At 35.0% G+C, this 25,104-nt stretch overlaps 2 protein-coding genes across 2 annotated transcripts; one reads left to right on the plus strand and one right to left on the minus strand.

Annotated features, from left to right (window-relative positions):
* The first annotated feature begins 6,097 nt into the window (after window positions 1–6,097).
* On the plus strand, window positions 6,098–16,308 carry LOC102594325 (vacuolar protein sorting-associated protein 41 homolog). Its single transcript, XM_006347149.2, has 19 exons — window positions 6,098–6,481; window positions 7,971–8,240; window positions 8,352–8,531; window positions 8,832–9,092; window positions 10,086–10,218; window positions 10,324–10,414; window positions 11,360–11,462; window positions 12,353–12,456; window positions 12,529–12,622; window positions 12,722–12,877; window positions 12,962–13,024; window positions 13,142–13,207; window positions 13,480–13,680; window positions 14,583–14,660; window positions 14,764–14,883; window positions 14,964–15,044; window positions 15,164–15,249; window positions 15,463–15,544; window positions 15,651–16,308. The coding sequence occupies exons 1-19, from the start codon at window positions 6,224–6,226 to the stop codon at window positions 16,098–16,100; spliced, it is 2,877 nt and encodes a 958-aa protein (XP_006347211.1). The 5' UTR covers window positions 6,098–6,223; the 3' UTR covers window positions 16,101–16,308.
* Window positions 16,309–17,221: 913 nt separating this feature from the next.
* LOC102594657 (protein argonaute 5-like) lies at window positions 17,222–24,033 on the minus strand. Its single transcript, XM_006347150.2, has 22 exons — window positions 23,374–24,033; window positions 22,507–22,706; window positions 22,153–22,302; window positions 21,926–22,062; window positions 21,679–21,791; window positions 21,372–21,469; window positions 20,858–20,996; window positions 20,639–20,755; window positions 20,425–20,532; window positions 20,263–20,334; window positions 19,836–19,949; window positions 19,576–19,750; window positions 19,339–19,460; window positions 19,111–19,248; window positions 18,864–19,006; window positions 18,719–18,781; window positions 18,570–18,633; window positions 18,237–18,372; window positions 18,051–18,124; window positions 17,885–17,979; window positions 17,763–17,794; window positions 17,222–17,656 (listed from the first exon to the last, which is right to left on the minus strand). Exons 1-22 carry the CDS (start codon window positions 23,971–23,973, stop codon window positions 17,469–17,471), a joined length of 3,078 nt encoding a protein of 1,025 aa, XP_006347212.1. The 5' UTR covers window positions 23,974–24,033; the 3' UTR covers window positions 17,222–17,468.
* Between the last annotated feature and the right edge of the window lie 1,071 nt (window positions 24,034–25,104).

Genomic DNA, 25,104 nt, shown 5'->3' on the forward strand with positions numbered 1-25,104 from the left:
GGGGAGGGGGTGGTTAGGGAGGGTTGTTTCAATTTTTTGTCCTGTTATTTTATTTCTTATCTTGTTAAAGGAAATTGCGTCTTCTCGTTTCTAAATTAATAATAAATAATATTCGTTACGTTTTCGTTATGTATTCTGTTTCATCAATAATGTCCATTTTCTGTTATATTCACAGCACTTTCACCTTAAAATATGACAGCCAGTATTATTATCTTTACTGAAAAAAGTTTAAAATACCTTTAAATAAGTTGAAATTAAACAAAAAAAGTCCTTCATTAATAGTTTGATCTAATCTCTATTGTCAATATTTTCATCCAGAAATGTCCTTATTAGACTAAACTATTAAAGGATGGTATTTGTCCAAAATATTAATAACAAAATTTTTTTTAGACGAAACTATTAACGATTTTTTTTGGTTCATAATCATTCCATATAGTCTAAAAACATTTTTCATTCTTTTCTGTTATTTTTATCTATTCATTTGATATTAGAAATTTTCCGAATAGCGTGGCCCGTAGTATTTCTTTTTCCCAACTCTCAATCCATACAATTAAAAAAATTACGTGACTAATCTAGATCTGCATTGAGGAGTCAATTAAAAGTGGTGGAATGCTATTTACAGAAAAAAAAAAAAAAGTCTTCATTTTTATAGCTTATACTTAGTTAAATTGTATTATACTATATATCTAAGAATAAACGATACTATACGTTTAATTTGTAACGACACAGTAGCATTAAATTATTTAACTTTTGACCATGGGAGATATACATTTGCACAACATTAAATTAGTTTGGCTGAAAGTAATACTTGACTTTTGTAAATATAGAACAGACTAGGACAAATAACTTAACATTTGAAAAATGTAGTAACGTGATGAGTATGTCTACTATTTTGAAAAGAGTAGATAAGGTTATTCCGTTTTCTCCTGAATATTTTGACGTATTCATTCTTAATTAATGGAGTAATAATTATAAAATGATTATTATTTAAAAAATAAAATCAGACGGCTGGTTTGATTAGGGTAGAATCCCGGTGCTCACTTTATATTGGTATTATAATACTTTTGAATATCCTTAATGAAGACCTTAAGGGTCGTTTGGTGTGAAAGATAAACACAAATAGTCTTGAGATAAATATTTAGTGGCACTTAATTTAGTGTTTGATAGGAAAGTTTGGAATAACTTATCCCAGAATTAATAAATAGTATCAGAATAAGTTATCTCTCGTAAGTGTGGTATAATAATTCCATCATAATTTATGATGGGATAAATTTATTAAATGATAAAACTATCCTTCAAATCCTTTAGTTATGAACTTCCGTCTAAAGAGTACTATTGGTTTTAGTATTGACAACATTTTGCTGGATTTGTTTGGAAGCTTCAAAATGGAGATATTTTTACATGGTAAGGCAACTCTTCTTTCTGTTCTTAAATTTTTTTAGGGGTTAAATCCTTTTTTCTTTTTTTTTTTCTGTTTTTTGTTTTCCAAAGCTGAAACTGAGTTTTTTCGGGGTTAAATCCTATCATACATAAAAATAATTAAGCTAAATAAGATGGATGTTTTGTTTTAAAAAATAAATAACTAAAACTCTATAAAATAATAATAATAATAACATATAAAAAAAAAACTAAATTAGAGGGTATTTTTGTAATCAAACCATTTGTTTATAGAAAGGATGTAATGGTTATTATTTATAGTAGAGCAAACCAAACAATCAATAAGAAATAAGGTCAGGATAACTAATCCCAACATAAATAATCTCAGCATAACTAATCCCACCATAACTTATCCCAGCATAACTTGTATTCAAACCAAATGACCCGTTAGGGTAGTGATACTTGTATGCTCAGAACTTATTTTTCAGCCTTGATTTGAATCTCTATAGAACAACTCTTTTAAAAAAATTACTATACAAAATTTGTTAACAAAAGATAACTTTTGAATAATTGATCAACAACTAGTCTCCATAAGTATTTTTTTTCTTTTTTTGAAAAAATTGGCCTATAAATCTACATCGCAATAATTCATGTTTTCCAAAATTAAGCCGTATACTTGCAAATTTTTAGAAAGACAGGCAGTAGTTTTAGCAGGAAAATAAATAGGTGTCTCCCTTATCTTACGGGCACCGTGGCTTTCTTATCTCTTCCTTCACCATGTCTCTTTCTTGCAACTTGTCTTTATTACAAGAAAAAATAAACAATTAAATACATTACAATCTGCATGGCATTGGATTCCATTTGGGAATTTGGAATTGTACATCAAATCCCACTGCATATTGATGTTGATATATACCATTCACATGAATTTTTCACTTCTTTCTTATCCTTATTACATGCATCCATATTTAGTAATACTCATCTCCTTAAATTTTACTAGTCTAAAATTATTCGATATTGAATCGTTAAGGTCCGTACAAGTTAACTTGAATAATGCGACATTCAAGTAAAGAGAAAAAGATGAGAGAACTTTTAATCTAGCTCAAGAGTTCAAATTAGTGTTATTCAATATGTTAAGTACTTTGCATAAGCATCCTGTGTATAGTATTTCAAGTCAAATTATAATTAGAGGTCTGGTTCAATTTATATAAAAGGGAATATATATGTAGATCAAATGTATTCTGTCAAATTCTGAATCTGTCACTAATATTAGTAAAATCAAATTATATTTGTGTACCTGCAAGCCATTAGCAACTTCACATTCACGTTCATCTAATCGATATTCATGCATTACCCAATCAGTTCTAGCTCCATGAGGTGCTCTCCCTCTATAATACACCAATGTTTTCTTCATCCCCACTGCCCTTGTCTGTGAATTTACTTTCCTGTCCTTCCCCGTCGCCTTCCAGTATCCAGCTTTCGTTGCCCGATTTGTCCTTGATCCATTTGGATATTTACGGTCACGGGGACTGAAGAAATACCATTCTAGATCTTTGCTAGGCAATAGAGACTTTCCTATAGTGAGCGATGATGAGTCAGAATTTTCACCAAGTAAATTCAAAATGGGTTCATTTGAAAATTATTTTCAAGAGTTTTTGTCTCTTCCTATGAGAGTTAAAAAACTTATGAAGAACGAAATAGAAGAGCTCCCAACCTTTCGGATTAGAGCTCAAACGAAAACCTTCTCTTTTGATCATGGTTGATTTTAACAAGAGTTTAGTATATTTTGTATTTAGTATTCTAATGTCTAACAGAATTTACATTGTAAATGATTTGTCCTTGACAAATTTCATATGTGGTTATTTCATTCCTAATAGTAGGGGACATTTCTTGTACAAAGAGGAAATCTACATCCTCCATGTAACTCAAGGGGGCTTGGACAAATATCCACCCTCTTCTTTTGTAAGTGTGATCTTTTGAAGCAATGCACAGGTTGGGGCTACGCCTAAACCCCTCCATCACAGATGGATTTGGAAAAAAAAAAAAAAAAAAGCTAGAAGATATGTTATATATTCAATATCTTCTGAATTTATAACCAATGATAAGTGTTTGTTCATATTTTAGATACATGCGTCTTTATGTCGTAAAATAATTATTGTTACAAAAACAGGCTAATACCAAATTAATAAATCATTTAATCATCGAAATCGAATCGAGCCATAAAAGATAACCCAAATATTTGGAACTTTTCCAAATCTATAAGATTGAGTGGAAGTGTTAATCTATTTACACTAAAAAAAGAAAAATCTTTCCTTCATTCTTTATATAGAAGTATAAAACAAAGTTCAATTTCATTCATCAACTAACCCTAAAGTCATATGATTTAAACCTCATTCACTCCAAACATCCAACACAATCCCCCTATAACATTCTTCTTATTTTTTTCTGTGGTTGAAGGAATGTCTGTTGAGACCGACAACAGCTAATAATTTGGCAATTCGTACGTCAATTTTCATGTGTTGTTATATTATCCAACAATCACTATCCAAATAATTACACAAATTATATATTATTATTTATTAATTCAATCCCATATATCCATTATAAAAAGACGATGATCCTCGTAATATCCTTAAACTAAGCTAATTAATAATTGTATGGTACTCACAATTCTATATTTTTATAATTACCCTAATTGTACAAAGTCCAAATAAATAAATATATTACTTTATTGCATTAGTTCCAAGAGAGATAATGAACGATTTTAGTACTAGCTAAAGAATAATATATAGTTGACAAAAGGGGGAATATTTTTGTGTAATATATATGTAGGAAAAATACAATACTCAGAGCATTGGAAACCCCTAGTTGTGGGCCAAGTGTAGATGCACATATCACAACCCAACATGTAATAGAATCCAATGGTTTCCGTTTATGAATGGTAAGAGCCCAGACATATTTTTCAACTATTTCATCAGCATAGTTCTTTCACCTAATAATTAATCCAAGCTTTTTGAATAGAAGATAAACTTTTTTATTATTCTTGAATTGTGGTTCGTAGATTGATATTTTTTTTATGGTCTCTTGACACTTATGAGTCATTCATAACACTGACTGAAAATCTTATGAGAAAATATTAGAGTAGGATCTAAAATTTTATAAGTTATTACAAATGTAAAATAACAAAGTAATTCTTTTATTGTAGGATTTAGAAATATATGAGTAAATATTAGATTCAACTTTAATGTTTTACGAAAGGGTAAATGATTATACTTGTACAACTTGGGTGATATACAAAAATGACCTTGGAGGTGGGTGGTCTTGAACTTTTGACATCAACTGCCTTGTAGGCAAAACTTCATATTTAACATGCATTCTCTTTAACTTGGGTTTCAACAAGAATATATGTCCTCCAACTTTGAATGTACACAAGTAAACACTTAAACTTATATAAAGTTGAACATGTAATCAACCTACACCTCCTACACAGCAATTCGCGTGAGATACAAAACTGATTTGTATTATGTCATGGATGTGCATCTCTTTGTTCAACTTTATATAAATTTACGCATTATTCTAAAGTTTTTCTATTGAAAACCACTAATTTCTAAGATTATTAGCTGTAATTTCCTGAAAGGCCTTTGACCAAATAGAATTGGACCTTGATTTGATGGCAATCTAATCCAGCCCATTTAAGTTATCACTTGGACAATCTTGACCAAAAAGACTTGGGCCGGGTATTTTGATAGCAGTCTAGTTCAGCCCATTTAAGCTATCACTTGGACAATCTTGACCAAAAAGACTTGGGCCGGGTATTTTGATAGCAGTCTAGTTCAGCCCATTTAAGCTATCACTTGGACAATCTTGACCAAAAAGACTTGGGCCGCCTATTTTGATGGCAGTCTAGTCCAGCCCATTTAAGCAATCTTGACATCAAAAACTTCTCAATTCCTTCTTGTGTTCTTGGAAATGGCATTGGCCAATCGTACTAGTACTTTTTTTTTGCCTTTTTGTGTGTGTGTTTGATTTATATACTATGGAAGAACTAGGCTAGATGTTTGAATAAATTTCACATAATTTTTAATTGGACACGTAATCCCTTTTACCCAAATGAGGTCATTTTCGAAGGAATTTAGAAGCTCAGTTGGCTGGCGAACTAAGCTAAACTTTTATCTTATTGGTGAGGGTTTAATTTCTTATCATATAATTCCTTTCTCCATTTCATTACCCTGTATTTTATTATCAGAATGTTCTAATGGATCAAAAATACCCTCAAGTAACCCTTCGGGATGGCTTAGTAATTTGGGCATGAGATTTCTATGTTGGAGGTTTCAAGTTCAAAACTCCTTACCAACGAAAGTAAGAGATGTATCGTCTGAGTCTAGTACCCTCAAGTATCATGTGATTGTGGCATTTTTTTTTCCTTCCAAAATTGAGAAGATGACTCAATTAGTATTCTATTTATCTTCTCAAAGTTACATAAACCTCGTATTAACTCATTCTGCATTAGCAAAAGTTGATTATCTTAACTGATACGACCACTCTAATTGACAAAAAGAAAAAGACATTTGCCAACAAACAAGAAACTTCCTAAATTCCATTATCTAAAATTGATTAGAATGATTAAGCACAAACAAGGGGACAGGTGGTAATCATACTTCGTCAGCTTCCCTTTTGTTTTTTTGCAAATAAATTATTAATCGTTTAAATAATTAATCAACTGTTTAACTGGCACTAAAAAAAAAGTTTCTTCTTCTTTTTCAAAGAACTCAATTTCCATTTTCCACACAGATCTTAAATAATCTCTCTCTTAATCATTCTTCTACGGCGGTGAATAGTGCTCGGCATGTCTCCAAAGCCATCGGAAAATGGAATCGACGGCGACGATGAGAGGGACGAAGAAGAAGAAGAAGAAGATTCTGAAGAAGAGGAGGAGGAGGAAGAAGAAGAGGATGAGCCGAGGTTGAAGTATCAGAGAATGGGTGCAAGTGTGCCGTCGCTTTTGTCCGCTGATGCTGCTACTTGTATTGCCGTCGCTGAACGAATGATCGCCCTTGGAACACACGGTGGAGCTGTTCACATTCTCGATTTCCTCGGTAATCAGGTGATTAGTTCTTCTCCTGAATTGAATTTGAGTTCTACTCAGACTTTAATTTGTTCACGAGACACAGCTGAAACTACTTAATTTATTTCAATTGTTTATGAAGCATTGATCAGTCGTCATATACAAAATCACCTTTCCCCTCATTCTAGTCTCTGTAATATTTAAGTTCTAGTGAGTTTTTGTTTTACTTTATTTTCATTCAGTCTATTTGTGATTTGATAGTTGTAGCATGTTTCTATTAGACAATTTTGAGGTATTAAGGCACTGCTTAAATTCACCTCGATCTATCTTTTATGCTCTGAAGCTCAGGGTAGGGATTCCATTGGGAAGTATATTTGAAGGATACACTAGGAGGCCTAGAGAATGATAGGAACTTCTTTGATGGTTGACTTTTCCAAAACACATTTTAGAGTGTGTACCGCATAAAAGTTAACAGCTAAAATATTTTATTATCCAGAATATAAGTTTTTGGTCGAGCCAGAAGTCAATATTTAGAAAGCAAATTTTATGATGTTTCCAGTGAAAAAGTACTGCCGTAGCCTAATGTTACTCTGGCGACTTTGTTGCCACTAGAAGGTTTCAGCTGGCTGCCTCATTGTGTTTATTGTCAGTTGAAGATTATCATTTCTTTTGTTTGCTTTGAGAGAAGTAACAAAATCTGCTTTCTCCTAAAATGTTGTTGCGTTCAAAGTAATTCTGTTCTCCCCTGATCATGTATTATACAGGATCGTTCTCCTCTACATATGGTTAGACACTATCAAATAGAACAAATTCTCGCTATCAAAAAGTTCTTGTCTAGTTAAGTTACATTTTAGTAGCAGATTTACTTGGAGAGCTGAGGACTGTCACAGGGAGGCCTTAAGGAACCTGTTATGAGGTGTGGTAGTTGTCGTTGTTTTACGGACAAATTTTGTTCTTGATTCCCTGTTTGCAAATGCTTAAATCATTTCAGTGATCATCGAAAGGAAAAAGCAGTGCTGACAGAGTCTTTAGAAAGAAGTGATTGGCGTAAGGTTGTCACCAGTACAGAAACTATCTACGTCTCTACCAATATTGTACAGGCTTCTAGACCATATGTTAAGATAGAACAAGGAATAAAAACTTATTTTGCAACTCTTTGGTTAACATCATACAGTATGGGTTTCATATATAGAAGGTTTTGAGCTACTTGAAAAAGAAAAGCTTCCTATTTCTTATACTATGTCATCAACAATAACATGTATCACTAAGATTATTCTGTTAAATATGTTAATGATTTTTCTGACTTTCAAAGAAATCTTTTTGCTCAGCCTAGCGTGATATTTAATCTTAAAACAAATAGGTAATACAGCTTCTAAAAGCGTCATCTTGTAGGTTTATTCAGACGATATCTAAGAATATTCCTTATTTATCTATGTATAAAATGAGCATCCTTTTCTTTGATTTAAATTTCCGAAATCAAGAATTCACTTGTTTTTGTTTGTATGTTTTGCATCTTTAATTACTACAGGTTAAGGAGTTTGCTGCTCACACTGCTGCTGTCAATGACCTTTGCTTTGACACAGACGGAGAATATGTTGGTAGCTGCTCTGATGATGGCTCAGTTGTAATAAATAGTCTTTTTACTGATGAGAGGATGAAATTTGAGTATCACCGACCAATGAAGGCCATTGCTCTAGACCCAGACTATGCAAGAACATCTTCCAGAAGATTTGTTACTGGTGGTTTGGCAGGTCAATTGTATTTAAATGTTAAGAAGTGGCTAGGCTATCGTGACCAGGTTTGTTGTATACTTTTTTGTGGTAATAATTTACCTGCACTTTCTATATTGAAAAAATTGACAATACCTGGGGAGTCTTCTGATCATTCCTAGTGTACTTCTATTTGGCAGGTTTTGCACTCTGGTGAAGGTCCAATTCATGCTGTGAAGTGGAGAACTAGCCTCGTCGCCTGGGCGAATGATACAGGAGTTAAAGTCTATGATGCTTCCAATGATCAGCGTATAACATTCATTGAAAGACCTCGTGGGATTCCACGCCCTGAACTGCTGCTCCCACATATTGTTTGGCAGGTTGGCGTTATAACTCTCATGCAGCTAATGATCACCAACCATATTTATGGATTGTACTCATATTTGAGTTATACATATTTCTTACTTAGAAGAGGTCAAGATATGGGAAAATGCAATTTAGTGCTGCTACTTTGTGCAGGCTTTTCCTATAAATTTTGAAAGAAGAATAAGATTATAGTGGTACTCTTAATCTTTCTTTTTTGAATAATAAAGAACGTAGCTGTACTTTTTGGATCTCAGTTATCATGCGTCTTACTTTTGATTATTCTGGCTATTCTCTTGTTTTACAATGACATTCAGGATGACAGTCTTTTGGTCATTGGTTGGGGAACATCCGTGAAAATTGCATTGATAAGAACGACTCAAAGCAAAGGCGTGAATGGGACGTACAAGCATATGTCTATGTCTAGTCTGAATCAGGTGGATATAGTGGCATCTTTTCAAACCAGCTATTTCATTTCAGGAATTGCTCCCTTTGGTGATTCTTTGGTTATTCTAGCTTATATTCCGGGTGAAGAAGATGGAGAGAAAGACTTCAGCAGCACTATTCCCTCCAGGCAGGTAATTGTTTCATATTCTGCTTTTTTACCCTGAACTTGACTTCCAGATCAAATCGCATTGTACTTGGCCCTTTTCCTGTATGAACAATCTTATTGCTTGCTCTACTTAATGTTTGGTGAAATGCTCTCATATGCTCAACATGTATATGTAATTGAGATAGTGATGAAAGCGCGTATCTGTAATTTCCTTCATTGAGTTTTTCAACTGCAAGTACTGTTGTTGACTAGGCTAAAGGCTTGAGGAACAGAATGTGATAAGCAATTCATAATTTTCTTTGGCATCTTTTGTTATGGTTAGATTCAGGATTCACAAATTGAGTATTTTGGAATTCATTTCTCAATTCGAAAACCTTAACTCCAACCTTATTTTCATAAGAAGACATTTTTAGCAATTTAACTCTTTAACTTTCAAAACCAAAAAATAAAAGTGAAAAGAGGCTGGATTAAGTTGATAGGGGTCAAGGTGGGTGAAGTTTTCTGGTGGAAGGGTTGGACTGGGAGCATCTGCATTCAAGAGGGGTCTCCTTAGTGAGAAGGATAATCTAGTCCACATGCAGCTCAGTTTGGTAACAATTCTTGCTTCTCAAAACGAAAATGGGTTATGTATACACTTTTTGCTTACTTGGATGAAAAACTTTCTGGGTTTCACTTCAATGCATAGATTGGTAGGACTTACGAGTATCTTAGAAGTTGAGGAGGGCTAATGTGTCAAAATGTAATAATAAAAAAATAGAGGAAAGTGCATTCAACTACCCTAACCTTGTAAACCTTAGCCATCTTAATAGTCATGTCTGCAGTGTTCTAACACATGAAACCATATGTGAATGAATGAACTATATGACATTCTGTTCCTTCACTTGTATATGCGTTATTCTTGAAGAGTTGAGGGAATTTTGCTGAACTTCAAGTCTTGCACACTAGATGCTACGAACATCCCTATTTCTTGATCAAGTTTCTATAGTAATAGTTGCTGGACTTTTTGAATATCTAACAGGGAAATGCCCAAAGACCAGAAGTGCGAGTTGTGACATGGAATAATGATGAGCTCGCGACGGACGCTCTTCCTGTACACGGCTTTGAGCATTACAAGGCCAAAGACTATTCGTTGGCTCATGCTCCATTCTCTGGTACTGTTTGCTTGACTGTAACTATTCCTCAATTTCGTCTTCTTTTCACATGGGATTGCAATGAGAGTTTTTATGGGATAAGGTAACATGTCCAAATGATTATAGGTAGTAGCTATGCAGGAGGTCAGTGGGCTGCTGGTGATGAACCCTTATACTATATTGTGTCCCCCAAGGATGTGGTTATTGCAAAACCACGGTGCGTAAGCTCTTTTTGTGTTTTCATATGGTTTTGAAATTTTTGTCACATACATTATTATTATGTTTTATTTTCATTAAGATAAAGTGGTATTTTCTTAGGGGAATTTTACCCGTTGCATATCCTTCATTTTCTTGAATAAAATAGATTATTTATTAGTAATAAAGTATATGTACAAAGTATGGAAAAGGGGGGACAACATTTCCTCAGTCAACATAACATGCAATGATTTGTAAAAGGAACTTCTGACCATCTGTACGCACCTATAGTTTTCAATGTCCACTAAATGAAGACATTCCCTAGCTAAGCCAGATATATCCTTAAGAGCCCTGTTTCGCCTTAACAGAAAATTATTCTTGACTATCCGGACTGCATAACTTGCATTACTTTCAGTTCTTGTATCCAATTATTCTTATAAAGTGCATACTTTAATTATGTCAATTATAAGTTGAGTTGCAGTCTTCACAAAAGATAGTCATTTTGTTATAGAACAATCTAATTTCTCTTATCCCAGACTTCCACTTTGGCATGAATAATTAACTCCCTGCTCAATTATGTAGTTCCTCCAAAAAATATGATACCATTCCCAAAGAAAGTCACCAATAGAACAATCCTACAGGAAAATAGATTCTTTTCTAAGGTCAATTGCAGATGTAAGGTTCTTAGTTTGATTAATTTGCATCCAAGCTCCAGATCCTTGCTACGGCAATTTATTCAGGGATTCTAATTTGAACAAAAGCTGAGAATGAAATCATGTTCATTACTTACTTTGAATGTGCTACTAGAAATTTTTTATTTTGTACCTGTTTCTGTAGATGGATGTCAAATCTGTAACAACTCTTCTATTCAAGAAAATGGAAATCCCTCCCCCTTCCAGATATAGGTGTGCAGGTTGGCAAATGTTGTCATTTTTACATGTGCTTATATTCTGAGATTGGTTGTTAGGGATGCAGAGGATCACATTAATTGGCTTCTCCAGCATGGATGGCATGAGAAAGCTTTAGAAGCGGTTGAAGCCAATCAGGGTCAGAGTGAACTACTTGATGAGGTATTCAATGTGAATTTGGTTTTTAATCCTCAATGGTCTAATGTAAATATAAGTTCAACTGAATGTAAGGTTAATTTCCTGCTATAATGCTCTATATAGCTCCTAACTGCTTCTTCACTTGTATGTATGCATAAAAGGATTGGGATGCTTCAAGGGAAGGATTCTTTTTTTTTGCTTGCAGGCTTTTTTATAAGATGGTTAACTTGATTCAGAAAATAGCAGTCTACTTGTGTGCACTTAATCTAGTCGAGTATTGATCGCAATGGGTTGGGATTCCCAGCTCTCCAATATCTTCTCCTATTAATTCAGTATCAGTAAGATTAAGAAAAGCATTTTTGGTGATCATAATTTGATATCAAAGGGAAGAATTGTTCAGTGGTTATACCCAATTAAAACTATGTACACTTTAGAAATTATTAACTACCCATAACTCTTAACAGAGTGGTTGATTGGGCAGTCATTGGGTTTGCACTGAATTTCACCACTGGGGTATTTAATGGAGATTAATCATGCTTGAGGAGGATTCATTTAGGAAGTTGCTCAATTTTGGCACGAAAAGAAAGGAAGTGGTTCATTCCAAAAAATAGAAAGCTTTTTTTACAAGGTACAATTAGAAATTTCTCTTTATTTGATTTATTACAAAATCGACCATAGATCAATTCCGTTTTGTTTGGGGGTATTGACTACACTATGAGCTTCATGTTACACTTTCCAAGTGACATATCAGGTCCAGGTCATCCCAATTGGATTGACTGGTCGTCATTTTCAATATCTATATATATTTGTTATGTCAAGAAAATTTTTGATCTTCCCATTTCCATTTTGGATGTGATCAAAATTTTGCATAATGAATTACAGATCTCATTGTGGTTTGTTTCTCTCTCAATCAGGTTGGTTCAAGATACCTTGATCATTTGATTGTTGAAAGAAAATATGCTGAAGCGGCATCTTTGTGTCCAAAGTTGTTGCGAGGATCAGCTTCTGCATGGGAAAGGTATAGAATGTAGTTAAAATCACAATCTTTAGGAAGTATACTTTTAGTAATTTTATTTGGATATTGTACTAGATGGGTTTTCCACTTTGCACATCTCCGGCAGCTTCCAGTTTTGGTTCCATATATCCCAACTGAAAACCCAAGATTACGTGATACGGCTTATGAGGTCTGTATATTACTGTGATGGCTGTTCTTTCACTTCTTGGTATGACTTCTCTTTTGCAGCTAAAGAAACTCAACTGGTAAAGTATCTGTTGTGGTTTAGGTAGCTCTTGTTGCTTTGGCGACAAATCCATCTTTCCACAAGGATCTGTTATCAACGGTCAAATCTTGGCCACCTCGCATTTATTCTACAACGCCTGTTTTCTCAGCTATTGAACCTCAGATTAATACCTCATCTATGACTGATCCACTCAAAGAGGTAAGTGTGTAGTGGTTCCTGTCTATGATTTATATGCAAAATGTTTTTTTAATATCCACTCAATGTGCTAGTTATACCATGTAGGCGCTAGCTGAGTTATATGTAATTGATGGACAACACAATAAAGCTTTTGCTCTCTATGCTGATGTAAGTTCCACTTCCACTTATAACAATCATCATTATGTACTAAAGTGCATCACTCTAAAGCGGGGCGTGGTTCTGTGTTTTAACTTTGATTTTGTTTTTATTCCATGATGTTTTCAGCTTATGAAACCGGATCTATTTGACTTCATCGAAAAGCATAATTTGCATGATGCTGTTCGTGAAAAGGTAAGGTTTTATGCTGGACTGGCTGAAGCTATTAACACAATTCATGCTTTGAGAGTGATGGAATTCAGCTCAACTCGAATTTATTTGGAGTGCAAAGTCTAATTCTTTTTCTGTTGTTATTAACAATCTTCTTCAGAAGTAGGACAGTTACCATTTCACTATTTTGTAGAAAAAATAAGCCCCCCTTTTTTTGGTATATATGGTTTCATTTGGTAAATTCAGCTCTAATTCCTCAACTCATCAGTCTTAATTCCCTTGACATGGATTGATAGGTACTCCAACTAATGATGATCGACTGCAAGCGTGCGGTACTGTTATTAATCCAGCAGCGTGACTTAATACCGCCATCTGAAGTGGTATCACAGCTTATTGCTGCCAGGGATAAGTGTGATTACCGATACTTTTTGCATCTCTATCTTCATTCACTATTTGAAGTGAATCTCCATGCTGGAAAGGATTACCATGACATGCAGGTTTGTATAAATTGTCTTTAGAAGTGTTGACTCGAAACCTGAATAGGTCTTGAGGTAAAATTGTCTAATTTGATGAGATGTCTTCTTCCACAAGTGAGAATATATCTTTTCTTGTTCTAGTTGGTACTGTTTTCTTCTTTAATATTACCTGACGGTAGAGATGGTGTCTTTGTAATAAATTTTAGGTGGGCATATTCGATAAATACTACTTGACATATTTGTTCTCTTAAATTTTAATACTATAGTTTAGAATAACTTTACAAAACATTATCCAGGAACCTCACCATTGGCAAATTTTAAATTGTTTAATCATCCCAGATATGGTAATTTATCTATTTGGATTGATTCAATCAATAAAAATGTAACTGCTAGTTTTGATATCATTCTTCCAGGTGGCTTCTTTATCAATATTTGTACAAGCCTTAAGTAGCTCAAACAGAAGCTATGTTATGTTTACCTACTCACATTAATAGTTTAATAATGAAAACAATTATCTACCAGTTTTCCATATTTTATGTCTTGTTTTGCATTCTCATCCCATACCACAAAAGATAAGATCCAACCACATTTTACGTTTAAGGTTCCAACAGTTTGATTTTCTGATCTTTTGGTTGACTAAAGTATTTGTAAGACTGTAACCAATGAGGCTAAAAACAAATCAGCTGTCCTATATGAGCTTATAAGAGAGAGAACATTTAACTGTAAATTCCAAGAAAATATGACGCTGGGAAAGACAACATGAGTTCTTTACTATGTCTTTCCTTGTTTTTAATTCACGTATTCTCTAATTTATATGCATCTAATCTTGGTGTGGAAGCTCCAACAGTTTTTTAAAGTTGAAATCCCTTTATGGTCTTTCCTATATTGTCTATTATTTGATAGTTTTTGTATGACCCCCATAGGTTGAGCTGTATGCTGACTATGATCCTAAGATGCTGCTTACCTTTCTTAGAAGCAGCCAGCACTATACATTGGAGAAGGTTTGTGAAAATGAATGGCTGACATTCTCAACCTGTGCTTGGTTGATCTTTCTTATTTTATTTATACACACATTCACACCTTGATACAGAAAAAAATTGTCAGGCTTATGAAATCTGTGTGAAGAAAGATCTACTGAAAGAGCAAGTTTTCATCCTTGGAAGAATGGGGAACGCAAAGCAAGCGCTTGCTGTTATCATTAATAGGTTAGGAGATATAGAAGAGGTACTTGAACCTAATTTTATGATTTTCATCTTGCTTTCAAATTTGGTGATGAGACAAGCCCCATAACTAAATACATGCAGGCCATAGAATTTGTAAGCATTCAACAAGATGATGAACTCTGGGAAGAACTGATAAAGCAAAGTTTTCATAAGCCTGAAATGGTAAAGTTCATCACTTCCCTTTTCTCCCGTTAACTTTCCAAAGCGAGACAAAAACAGACTCTTCTCTTTTATGTTTTGGATTAGGTTTTCTTTTCTATGCTTCACCTTATTTTTTTCAGGTTGGTGTATTGTTAGAGCACACTGTAGGGAATCTTGATCCCCTTTACATTGTCAATATGTTGCCCAATGATCTGGAGATACCTCGGTAAGTTAGTCGGGAAATCATGCTCTTCTGTTCTAATCTGCAAATTGGCAGTTGCTTACTATAAAATTGCATGCAATATATCTTTGTAACTGTATGACAAAAATGAGTTGCACAGGGCTAGGATATTCTGTAATTCCGAATGCTATTTGTTGAACTGGATTGCATTTATAATTAAATACCTGAATGTAATTGCAACATTGCTCGCATTTGCAGTCTGAGGGATCGTCTGGTCAAGATTGTGACAGACTACAGGACAGAGACCTCTCTTAGACATGGGTGCAATGATATACTTAAGGTACATTATCTTATTTACCTACATTCGGTGGTAGCTTATGGAAGATTTTCATTATCTTTGAAGTTGTACAGGGGGAGTCTTTTGACAATTTGGGTTTTACTTCCAGGCTGATTGCATGAATTTGTTGGTTAAATATTATAAAGAAGCCAAGCGTGGTGTTTGCTTGAGTGATGAAGTAGATGATGCATCTTCCCGACGAGGTGAGAAGAGTGTTTCACATCTGGGAGAGAGAACAATGAGCATGAAATCTGTGGAGGTCAAATCTAAAACCAGGGGAGGTGGAAGATGTTGCATATGCTTTGATCCATTTTCTATACTGAATGTATCAATCATTGCATTCTTTTGTTGTCATGCCTATCATACAACATGTCTTATGGAGTCCTCCATTTCCATTGGTGGCAATAAAGAGGCAGGAGTCGCTGCCCAGAGGACTGCCTCATATGATGAATATGCTAATGGTGTTAACGATGACTATGAGGATGAGGAAGAGGAAGAGGATGCCACTTCAGGTGCTCTGCGGATGCGCTGTATTTTGTGTACCACAGCTGCAGGTTAATATCTGTTAATTTTGTTTCTGTAACATAGTTGTGCGTGGTGTGTGCATATATGATGAGCTTGTGCGATTTAGACACTAGCAGCTTCTTGTTCTATGGGCTGTAAGGCTTAGTCATTTGTAACATATGTATTGTTGAGTTTTTTCCCTGCTTAATTTTTTAAAAATAGTAGGGTGTGGGGAATAAATGTGGTTTTCCCGATTTTCTCTACTAGTGTTTATTGTTAGTGTGGAAAATGATTGGTGCTCTACGTATTACTGCTTTCCCAATAAATGTTCCTTTCTCTTTTTGTGGACTTTTTGACATTTATTATGCTATAAGTTAGTGAAGGAAGCTTTGCTCATAGGAAGCATTTGAAAGTGCCATCACTAAGATGATTGACAGTAAGAAGTCGAGTCAATAGAGACTTACAAAAACTGATGCAAGTGCTAATAAATGAAGGCATGCATCATGAACATCCAGTGTCAAATAAAGTAGTCTTTACTACGGAGGCTAATTAGGTAGGTCACATATATCCTGTCAGTTCAAGACTAATATTCAATGTGACAATGAAGAAGAAGACTTATTGAAAGAGGCAGCAAATTCATCATTGGACGAGTAAGAAAAGATAAAACATAACTTCGAATTTGCTTAGGATGTAATTAGGAAAGGAAGTTTTATAGTGGAATGTTGCATAAAAACATATTATCACACAAAAAGATGCTGACAAGTTTTAGGGACACAGTAGAAGACAAGCCAACAGTATCTATCTATCTAATACTGAAGGAAGTGGATTTTATTGAAAGAGAGTGCATTGAATCCATCAGTGGACGAATAAGAAATAAGTAAGAAGAATGTCCAACAAAATAGTAAATGTATTTGAACACTAGGAAAGGATATTTATCAATGGTCAATTCCATAAAAGCATTGCCACATAAACGCCTCATTATATTGACAAGTTTGCCGAGAGGGAGCAAATCTGTCACTGGATTAGTGAGACATGGTAAAAGGACTTAACAGTATCAGAAAGTCCAGCAAATAATAGTGAAGTGGATGGACAAGAAGCATGATAGAGTAATTACATAAAATACTGAATGTACGAAAAAGGAACAAAGCTAATTTCGAATGTGTTTTTTCCTTGTTATATAGAAAGGCACACATATAGGCATATAAGCCACCAACAGAAAAAAAGGTCAAAGGAAATAAGTAAAATATAATTGAACATTTACTGTCTGTTGTGACCATAACTTCGACACACAACATGCAGTTGCAAAAAGCATGACCATGATCCACAGATCAATTTAAAAAATAAATAGATTGATAGTTTAATTTATAACTTAATTTAAAAGAAGATTTCTACTGAATTCAGTGATCGATGATCAGTGAATTTTTCAGCAGTAAAACATGACCTCCGACACATTTTCATGAATGTTAGGAAGTGGCCTGAATTGTGCAGCTGCTTGCTCCCTGGTTGCTGCTCCTCCCTCACCACCTTCATTAGCTGCTCTTACATCCACGTCATTCTCCATGTAATAGCGTGCACGAAAGGCAGCTAGATGTGCATAGTAGGCAGGTGGCACTGTGTAAACAACGCCATAATAAGTTGAGCAACAGACGCTCAAAGATAATTCAGTAAAACTGTAAAAGAGACAAATTTTCATAACCACCAAGCAGGCGAAACTAACCTAAGGAAACTGATCGTGTACACCGTACGTATCTGTGAGGTGAAAAAGATGATGATTATACGATACTTGAAACAATAAAAAGAAATAATAATTCCAAGTAAATAAAGTTCAAGAGACATTACGTGTAGCACAGGTGGTTCGTTACATTCTGAATGGCATCTGCGGTGAAATTGTTCTCATCATACAGTACATGGTAATGTACAGGACGACTGGTACCCTAATGAATAACAAACAAGAAAGATCATGAAGGATCGTACAACTATAAATGAACTAATTTTAACAAATTACCTTGATCCCAGCGTGGCTACATAAGTAAAAATCAAACTCAGTTGGGTGGCATATCCTGGTGTCTACCACAGTACCTATTTTGCAAAAGTAATAGCAGCCATTATTTATTATTCATCAATGTTGTCACGCATAGAAATATGCTTTTGATGCTTCTATTAGATATTTAGGAGAGAAAAAAACTGAAACCTGGCAAAATGTTTCCACTCCTGTCTATCAAACTACGATCATCGTGATTGGAAGGGAATAGACGTGTATGATGTCGCTTCTGCACTACCACAAAGGTAACTGGTGGCATATAATTATTTTCCAGGGCAGCACATGCCTAAAGAAAGGTTTGTTAGGGCTTGTAACAAAGACCAAATTGGAAACCATCTCAGATGTGTATTCCATTAACAGTACACACCAGTTACAACATCAAGTCACATAAAAGTAAGAAGATGAAAGAAACATCATCCTGCAAAATAATATTACAGAAAGCACTAAGGCCTTGTACTGGACAATAGACAGGGGATTGTATACCTTGCGGATTGCATCCATTTCTTCCAATAAAACCTGATTGAATTGTCCTTCGCTGACTCCATCTCTGTCATTTTACAGTGGGTTGATTGGCTAATGTGGAAAAAAGGTGCACAAAATCACTAACATGACCAACTAAAACAAAAACTGACCTATAGAAGATTATTCTATAAGGCTTTCGTTTTGTCACTTTGTAAAACGCTTTCAGCAGGTCCCTGAAAAAAGAATGAATTTGTATAATGAGAAAAACTTGGGTATTGAAGGCACAAAGCATGGAACAAAGTTGAGGACTTTTACATTATCATTCCACCGCGAACAATCCCTTTTTTAGGATCTTCCTTCTCTGTGTACAAGTCCATAATGATCTCTTGCCTATGGGGCTGTGCAGAAACAATACCCCTATATTTAGTAACTTCAGGCCAATCCATTGATGCAACCACCTGCAAAGGAGAACTTACCAGTTCATTTTAGTTGAGCATGGAAGAGCCTTGTAGCTCTCAATAGGAAATTTCAAAATAAGAGTGAAGTATCATATTCAGTGTACAGCTGCAATAGAGGGACTAGAATCTTCTCCCGGTTGCGGATGTGTCACATCAGCACCAAAGACAATTGTGGGCGTATCAGTGATGAAAGGCATTCGTTTAGTAACTGCCAGCTCCAAAACAGAGTTTCTTCCACCCACCTGAAGTAAAAGAGCAGACCAAAAAAAAGGATGACAGAAACTCTTTACGGGGAACTCTTTTAACAGCTTTGCAATACTAAACTGACAAACCTTGACATTTATCTTTAGAGTGAGGTTTTCAAGATACGGATTAGATGGGGGTTGTAAATTCTTTGGGTGGCAACATTGGGAAACAATTCCCAAATCTATTTCGCACAGACGCTTGATCATTCCTGAAAAAACAAGATATCATCCAAATTAAATCAGCATTCAACTACCTACGTCATTTTTGTGGTTTTATGTTCTTCCTTTAGGTAGTTAGCAAATCAACAATCTAGTATCACTCACCATATTGTCCAGAACCGTCAGGAAGAACAACAATTAACAGCTGGAGATGTTTTATTTCCTGCTCCCCCTTCTTCTTATCTATCGCTTGCATAGATTCTCTATGGATATCACGAAGAGTCTTCTCAATCTGCTCAGGATGAGCTCGGCGGAGCGGCACCAATGGACTCTCGAAGGACTAAAACCGAACATATCAAGACAGAGCATGCGACTTGATAAGCACGTGCAACTGCACAATTATCAAAGTGAAATATATGCCTTACCATCCCTTTACTAATGCACATATGGAGCAGGCGATCGACGAGCCTCTCTGGTGGGACCCGTGGGGAGAAGCTAACACACGTCCAACAGTTTACATGAGCCGCATTAATCAATTTCTAATAATAAAAAAAAAGTTTGATTAAGCCACCTAAACTGGCAATGAATAATGTCACTGATTAAAAAGTTCAGGGTCGTTTGACCATTCAATATGACAGCTTTTGACAAAAAAGGAGAGAGATGCATCTGTCAATTTAAGTTCTCAATGACACTGGAAAATAAACACCCTCAAGATTCATTAAGTGAATTTAGGAAATAACAAAAAGCATCCCATTGACTTGAAAATAATAAGAACAAAAAGCCGTAGAATAGTATCAGGAATAAGTAAGCATTTTTAGGTACCAAAAACTGTATAAGTGACTATTGAAATACCTTATCAATCATATTCCATTGACCAACCCTGGGATCCACTCGTGATTCTTTCCCAGACTCATGATACATTAGCTGCAAGACCAATAATGACACAGATAGTAAGCTCACATAAAATTGAAGATCTAATGAATGCATCAAACAAAGCATAGTCAAAGGAGGTACCATTGGAGCTTTAAGCACCCGTGCTTCAATGGTGGTGAGGGGTGTGTCAACTCCAATACCAAATTCATGCACCAACTTGTCGTCAGCATAATTGTTGGTTTTCACAATCTACAATACAAAAGAACCATCCAATCAAAAACAAGATGTAAAAAGCATGTGCAACTAATTTCGACAAGAACCGTTTTCATGATTTATAGCTCTGATATTTACTTGCCTCCCTAATGCCCCCCTCCCTTTCTTTTGGTCTCTGACAGGTTGCCCTCAGCATCTCTGTGACCTGCCTGCCATTTAGCATTTTTGTGTATCTTTGTCCACTAACAATTTTGCAAATCTGAAAGGAAACATATCAAAAGAGAAAACTAGTACATGCAGAAAGATAACAGCAATAGGAAAGGTGGAAAATAAAAATAGAAGGGAAGTAAGAGTAAGCCACCTCCATAGGCAGATACACAGCCTTTGCATTGCTGCCACACTGAAGCGCAGGCAACATAGGATACGTTAGTACAATGCTGTACTTCTGTTGGAAGTAGGCAGCAACAGATACCATTGTTTCAGTGCCATCAACAGGAAACCTTAATCAATTTGAGATTGTCAAAAATAATTAGACATTCCTAGAAGAACATAAAGTAAGCCAAGAATACAATTGTAACAGCAATCGCAAGAAAAATGAAACTAATTAACAAGGCAACAACCATATAAAAAAAATTATTTCAATCCAATCCTATGAATATAAAATTAAAAGAATGCATTACAAAAACATATAGACAGATGAATTTATGATATTACATTAGGTTGATGATAATGTTTGTGTGCTTGAAAGCTTCGTAATGTTAAAAGCGTTAACTAACTACATACCCATAAAATAACCAGTACAACATCAAAAACAAAATTATGAAGCTATAGTCTAATGGTCTCATATAAGTCAAAGCTCCAAACTAGTAACATACATCATTGTCGTCGATGGTCGAGGAGTCAACCCTGTGATCCTGTAGCGTCTACCTTGATGAGTCGCCTCTACCTTAACACCTTTCAAAACCTTTCTAACCTGAAAAAAAAAAGTACATTTAAAACATTTTCCAGATGAGTAGAATAAACATCCAAAAAGGCATTTGCATATTGAGCAAAGGACATCTACAAACACTATCATCCAACAAATCTTCAATTATTTTACTAACATATTTCAGGGGCTTCATATTGTAGCAAACCATAAACAGAGCATAGTCAACAGACTACGAATAAGCACTTCTCAAGTACCTTCGAATGGTCCTGATCAGACAGCCGCACCTGAGGATCATCCCTGAGGTTCAGGTGCCGCAAAACATAATCAGAGACAAAAATGGGCTCATAGAATGCTCTGGCTGACATATCTGCAAGCACAGTAGCAGGAGAAGAAACATGTAAGAGAACGTAATCCGATTAGTCTCAAAGAAGTAAAAAAAAAAAAAAGACACCAAACACAAAATGTAAAATCCCCGTCCCGGATTTCCTTGCATGTTCATACCAATATTGAGAGCAAGTCCCATCTGAGTTGGTCGAAGACTCTGATAATACCCTCTCCAGAATTCCAACCCACCAGTAAGCGAGCCGGTGTCATCTTCAGACTCATTGTGGAAAAGCGACCTTCCCACTACTTCATATCTGCAGTTGTAAGAGTTTGAGGTGTCTAAATTATCATTCAAATGGAAAAAGGAATTAAAAAAAAAAAAAGACAAACAGAGAGGAACATACTTTACTGATGGGTTTGTCCGCAGCACCACATCCAAAGCTTGAATTGTTTCTTGCGGGACATCTGACTGCCTACTGCGCAAGAACTGTTTCAAATGGTGAATATCAGCTTTGGCAGCAAACTTAATGGAGACCTTAAACTCCCTTTCCCTCCTGAAAAAATAAAACAGTGCAACAAAGTTCATACAGGAAACAGCATAAATAAATAAATAAAAACATGACTCTGGTTAATCAACGCCGCTCAAGCTTTTGAATTCTAATGAACTTGAAACTGAAAGTATTCCCATGGGCTTGAGCAAATTACAAAAATACGAATTGTTGTGCTTGGAAATATGCAAACACTAATAGCAAACTTACCTTGCTCCACCATTATCATCAGCAAACATGATAACAAATTCCTTGGAGGCGAATGGGAGCGCACCAGCAGTGTAAGCACTCTTTCGACCATCATATGCCAAACGCCGTCCACCCAAGTGTGAAAGTTTATAGCTCTCAACCAGCTGTTTGATTATCAGTCGGCACACTTTCTTTGACAGAACCTCAGGAGTGATTGTAACCTGAAGATTAAAAATTAATAAACGACAACTTAACCATTACTGTAACAAACTATAGCTGTGATCCATCATTACACACATCAAAAAAAATTAATATTAATATTATTTTTTAAAAAAACAAAACAGCATTGTTTATAACCGAAATAAAATTTTAAAATTTAACTTCCAGATAGGATAGAAATTAAAAATAATTTTTTTGGAGGGTAATGTGTTATATTACATTTCTTAAAACTAGATATTGTTGAATAATCCATTAAAGAGAAGGGTAATATTATACTAAATATTCATACATTTCTGGATTATAAAAATGTGCCAAAACTTCATTTATTTTGAATAGTAGTACTAAAATAAACATTACACCTATATTATGTATATATAAGTATGCGTTACATATATACAGATAATTCCAGTATATAATGTGTATACATCTACATATATATGTAAAAGAAAAAGAGATGTACATATACAAATATATGTATATACAGATGATTCAGGTGTATCACATATGTATACACACACACATATATAAGGATATGTATAAGCACTTACAGAGAGAGTAAGAATGACAGAGACGCCTATACAACACACCAAATGTGTATATAATAGAGGGAGAACACGCACAACAAAAAAATTAAAAAATTAAGTAATACATCAAATGGTCTTTACTTACATCATAGTGATGTACATCTCGATCAGCAACCTGAACGAGAAAGTGATTCGCCTTAACTAGGCACCTTCGCCCGATGGTTCCGTAATCCGGTCTAGGAGGAGGCCGCATGTTTTTAGATGATACCGGTGGCGGCCTTGGCGGCTGCGTCGAAGTCGACGGTCCCGCTAGATGCGCAGGGATGGTAGCAACAGGCGGTGACGACTGTTGCACAGGCTGAGGCCCAGCAGGAGGATTTGCAGATGTGGAAGGTTGAAGCGAAAGCTTTTGTTCAACCTCCCGAGTCATCGATGAAACCGCCATTGACGGTTGTTGATGATGATATATCGGAGGAGGATTGTAACTCGGAGGAGCATTGTAACTAGGAGAAGCACTGTAACTCGATGATCCGCCACTGGAATAAGTTCCTCGACCACGACCACCGGGAGACGGATATCCTCTGCCACGACCATCGGAAGGAGGTGTTCGACCACCGCCTCTGCCGCCACCATAAGGAGGTGTTCGACCGTCGCCTCTACCGCCACCATAAGGAGGTGTTCTTCCACCGCCTCTGCCACCACCATAAGGAGAACCACCGCGACGTCCTCGTCCACGTTCCGACATTGTTAACGAGAGAGAGAAAAAGAGTAATAAGAAGAGGAGAAGTTGAATTTGAGAGTGATGAAAAAGTGACAGCGGAAGAAGTGGGGAAGACACTCTCTTATATAGGGGGAAATGAGGGGAATATTTACCCTCAAGTCCTCAATTAAAACGTTAATTATTTTCAAGTACACGCAGTAAATTCCTTTTTCTTTCTTTTATCACAAAGATCATAAACCGATAATAATTTTGTGGGAAAATGTAATAAATGTCCTTTTTGGTTATTTTTATTACTTATGAAAATGAAATTTGAAAAGGAAAAAAAAGTTATATATGACAAGTTGTGTTTGGCAATGAATTATAAATTGGAGTTTTTATTTTATTTTATTGTGAGTTACTTGGAATGAAAACATATTTTTATTATTTTTCAAAATATTGAAATTTTAAAATTTAATTTGAAGTTGACTTTCAAATTTTTATGGTCAAAAATATTTTTAAAAACTAAAATATCAAAAAAAGTGAAAAAAAAGTCATGGCGATGAGACAAATTATTTCATATAAATGATGGGATAACTATGTATATCTCATTCACTGTACCAAATGATTCCTTAAAAATTTAGGTTGGTTGAATCGATTTGAAAACATCTAAAGTTGGCAACATTTTTCACTAAACGCATCTACTAGGATTTTTATCATTTAAACACCTATATTAGAATCAAATTGTGTAATTTTACCACTCTTCACCAACCCGACCAAATATGCAAGTCTCATGACACGCCAAATAGTGAATCAAATGAAGACACGTAGTTGAAATATTATTAGAATCCGGTTATGTCATATTAAAGTTTTTTATTGACGCGAATAAACGTGCAAAGAGTGTGTAGCACACTTGGCAATGACACGTCAAAATGACGAATTAAATGAAGACGCGTTACAAAAGAAAAAGATCAAAAAATTAAATTAATTTTTTATAAGTGTTATGAACCATACCTCAAAAATATCAAAATTATTTCTGATATATTCTCGGCTAAAAAAAATACAGTTCAAAATAATCTACACATCAAAATTACAAAAACACAACAAATAATAATGAAAAAAATAGTTATAAGTTTGAAACATGTATTAGGATCCGGTTATGCCATTTTAATGTTTTTT

The sequence above is a fragment of the Solanum tuberosum genome, unplaced genomic scaffold (assembly GCF_000226075.1).
Source record: "Solanum tuberosum cultivar DM 1-3 516 R44 unplaced genomic scaffold, SolTub_3.0 scf00091, whole genome shotgun sequence".
In the NCBI taxonomy this organism is placed as follows: domain Eukaryota; kingdom Viridiplantae; phylum Streptophyta; class Magnoliopsida; order Solanales; family Solanaceae; genus Solanum; species Solanum tuberosum.

Bases quoted from the DNA above. Each gene is read 5' to 3' on its own strand.
- LOC102594657 (XM_006347150.2), bottom strand. From the start codon at position 23,973: ATGTCGGAACGTGGACGAGGACGTCGCGGTGGTTCTCCTTATGGTGGT. The intron at 22,707-23,373 runs GTAAGTAAAGAC...TTTAATCTTCAG, and splicing joins GAGATGTACATCACTATGAT to GTTACAATCACTCCTGAGGT. The intron at 19,461-19,575 runs GTGAGTGATACT...TTGTTTTTTCAG, and splicing joins TGACGGTTCTGGACAATATG to GAATGATCAAGCGTCTGTGC.
- LOC102594325 (XM_006347149.2), top strand. From the start codon at position 6,224: ATGTCTCCAAAGCCATCGGAAAATGGAATCGACGGCGACGATGAGAGG. The intron at 11,463-12,352 runs GTATTCAATGTG...TCTCTCAATCAG, and splicing joins AGAGTGAACTACTTGATGAG to GTTGGTTCAAGATACCTTGA. The intron at 12,623-12,721 runs GTCTGTATATTA...GTTGTGGTTTAG, and splicing joins TACGTGATACGGCTTATGAG to GTAGCTCTTGTTGCTTTGGC.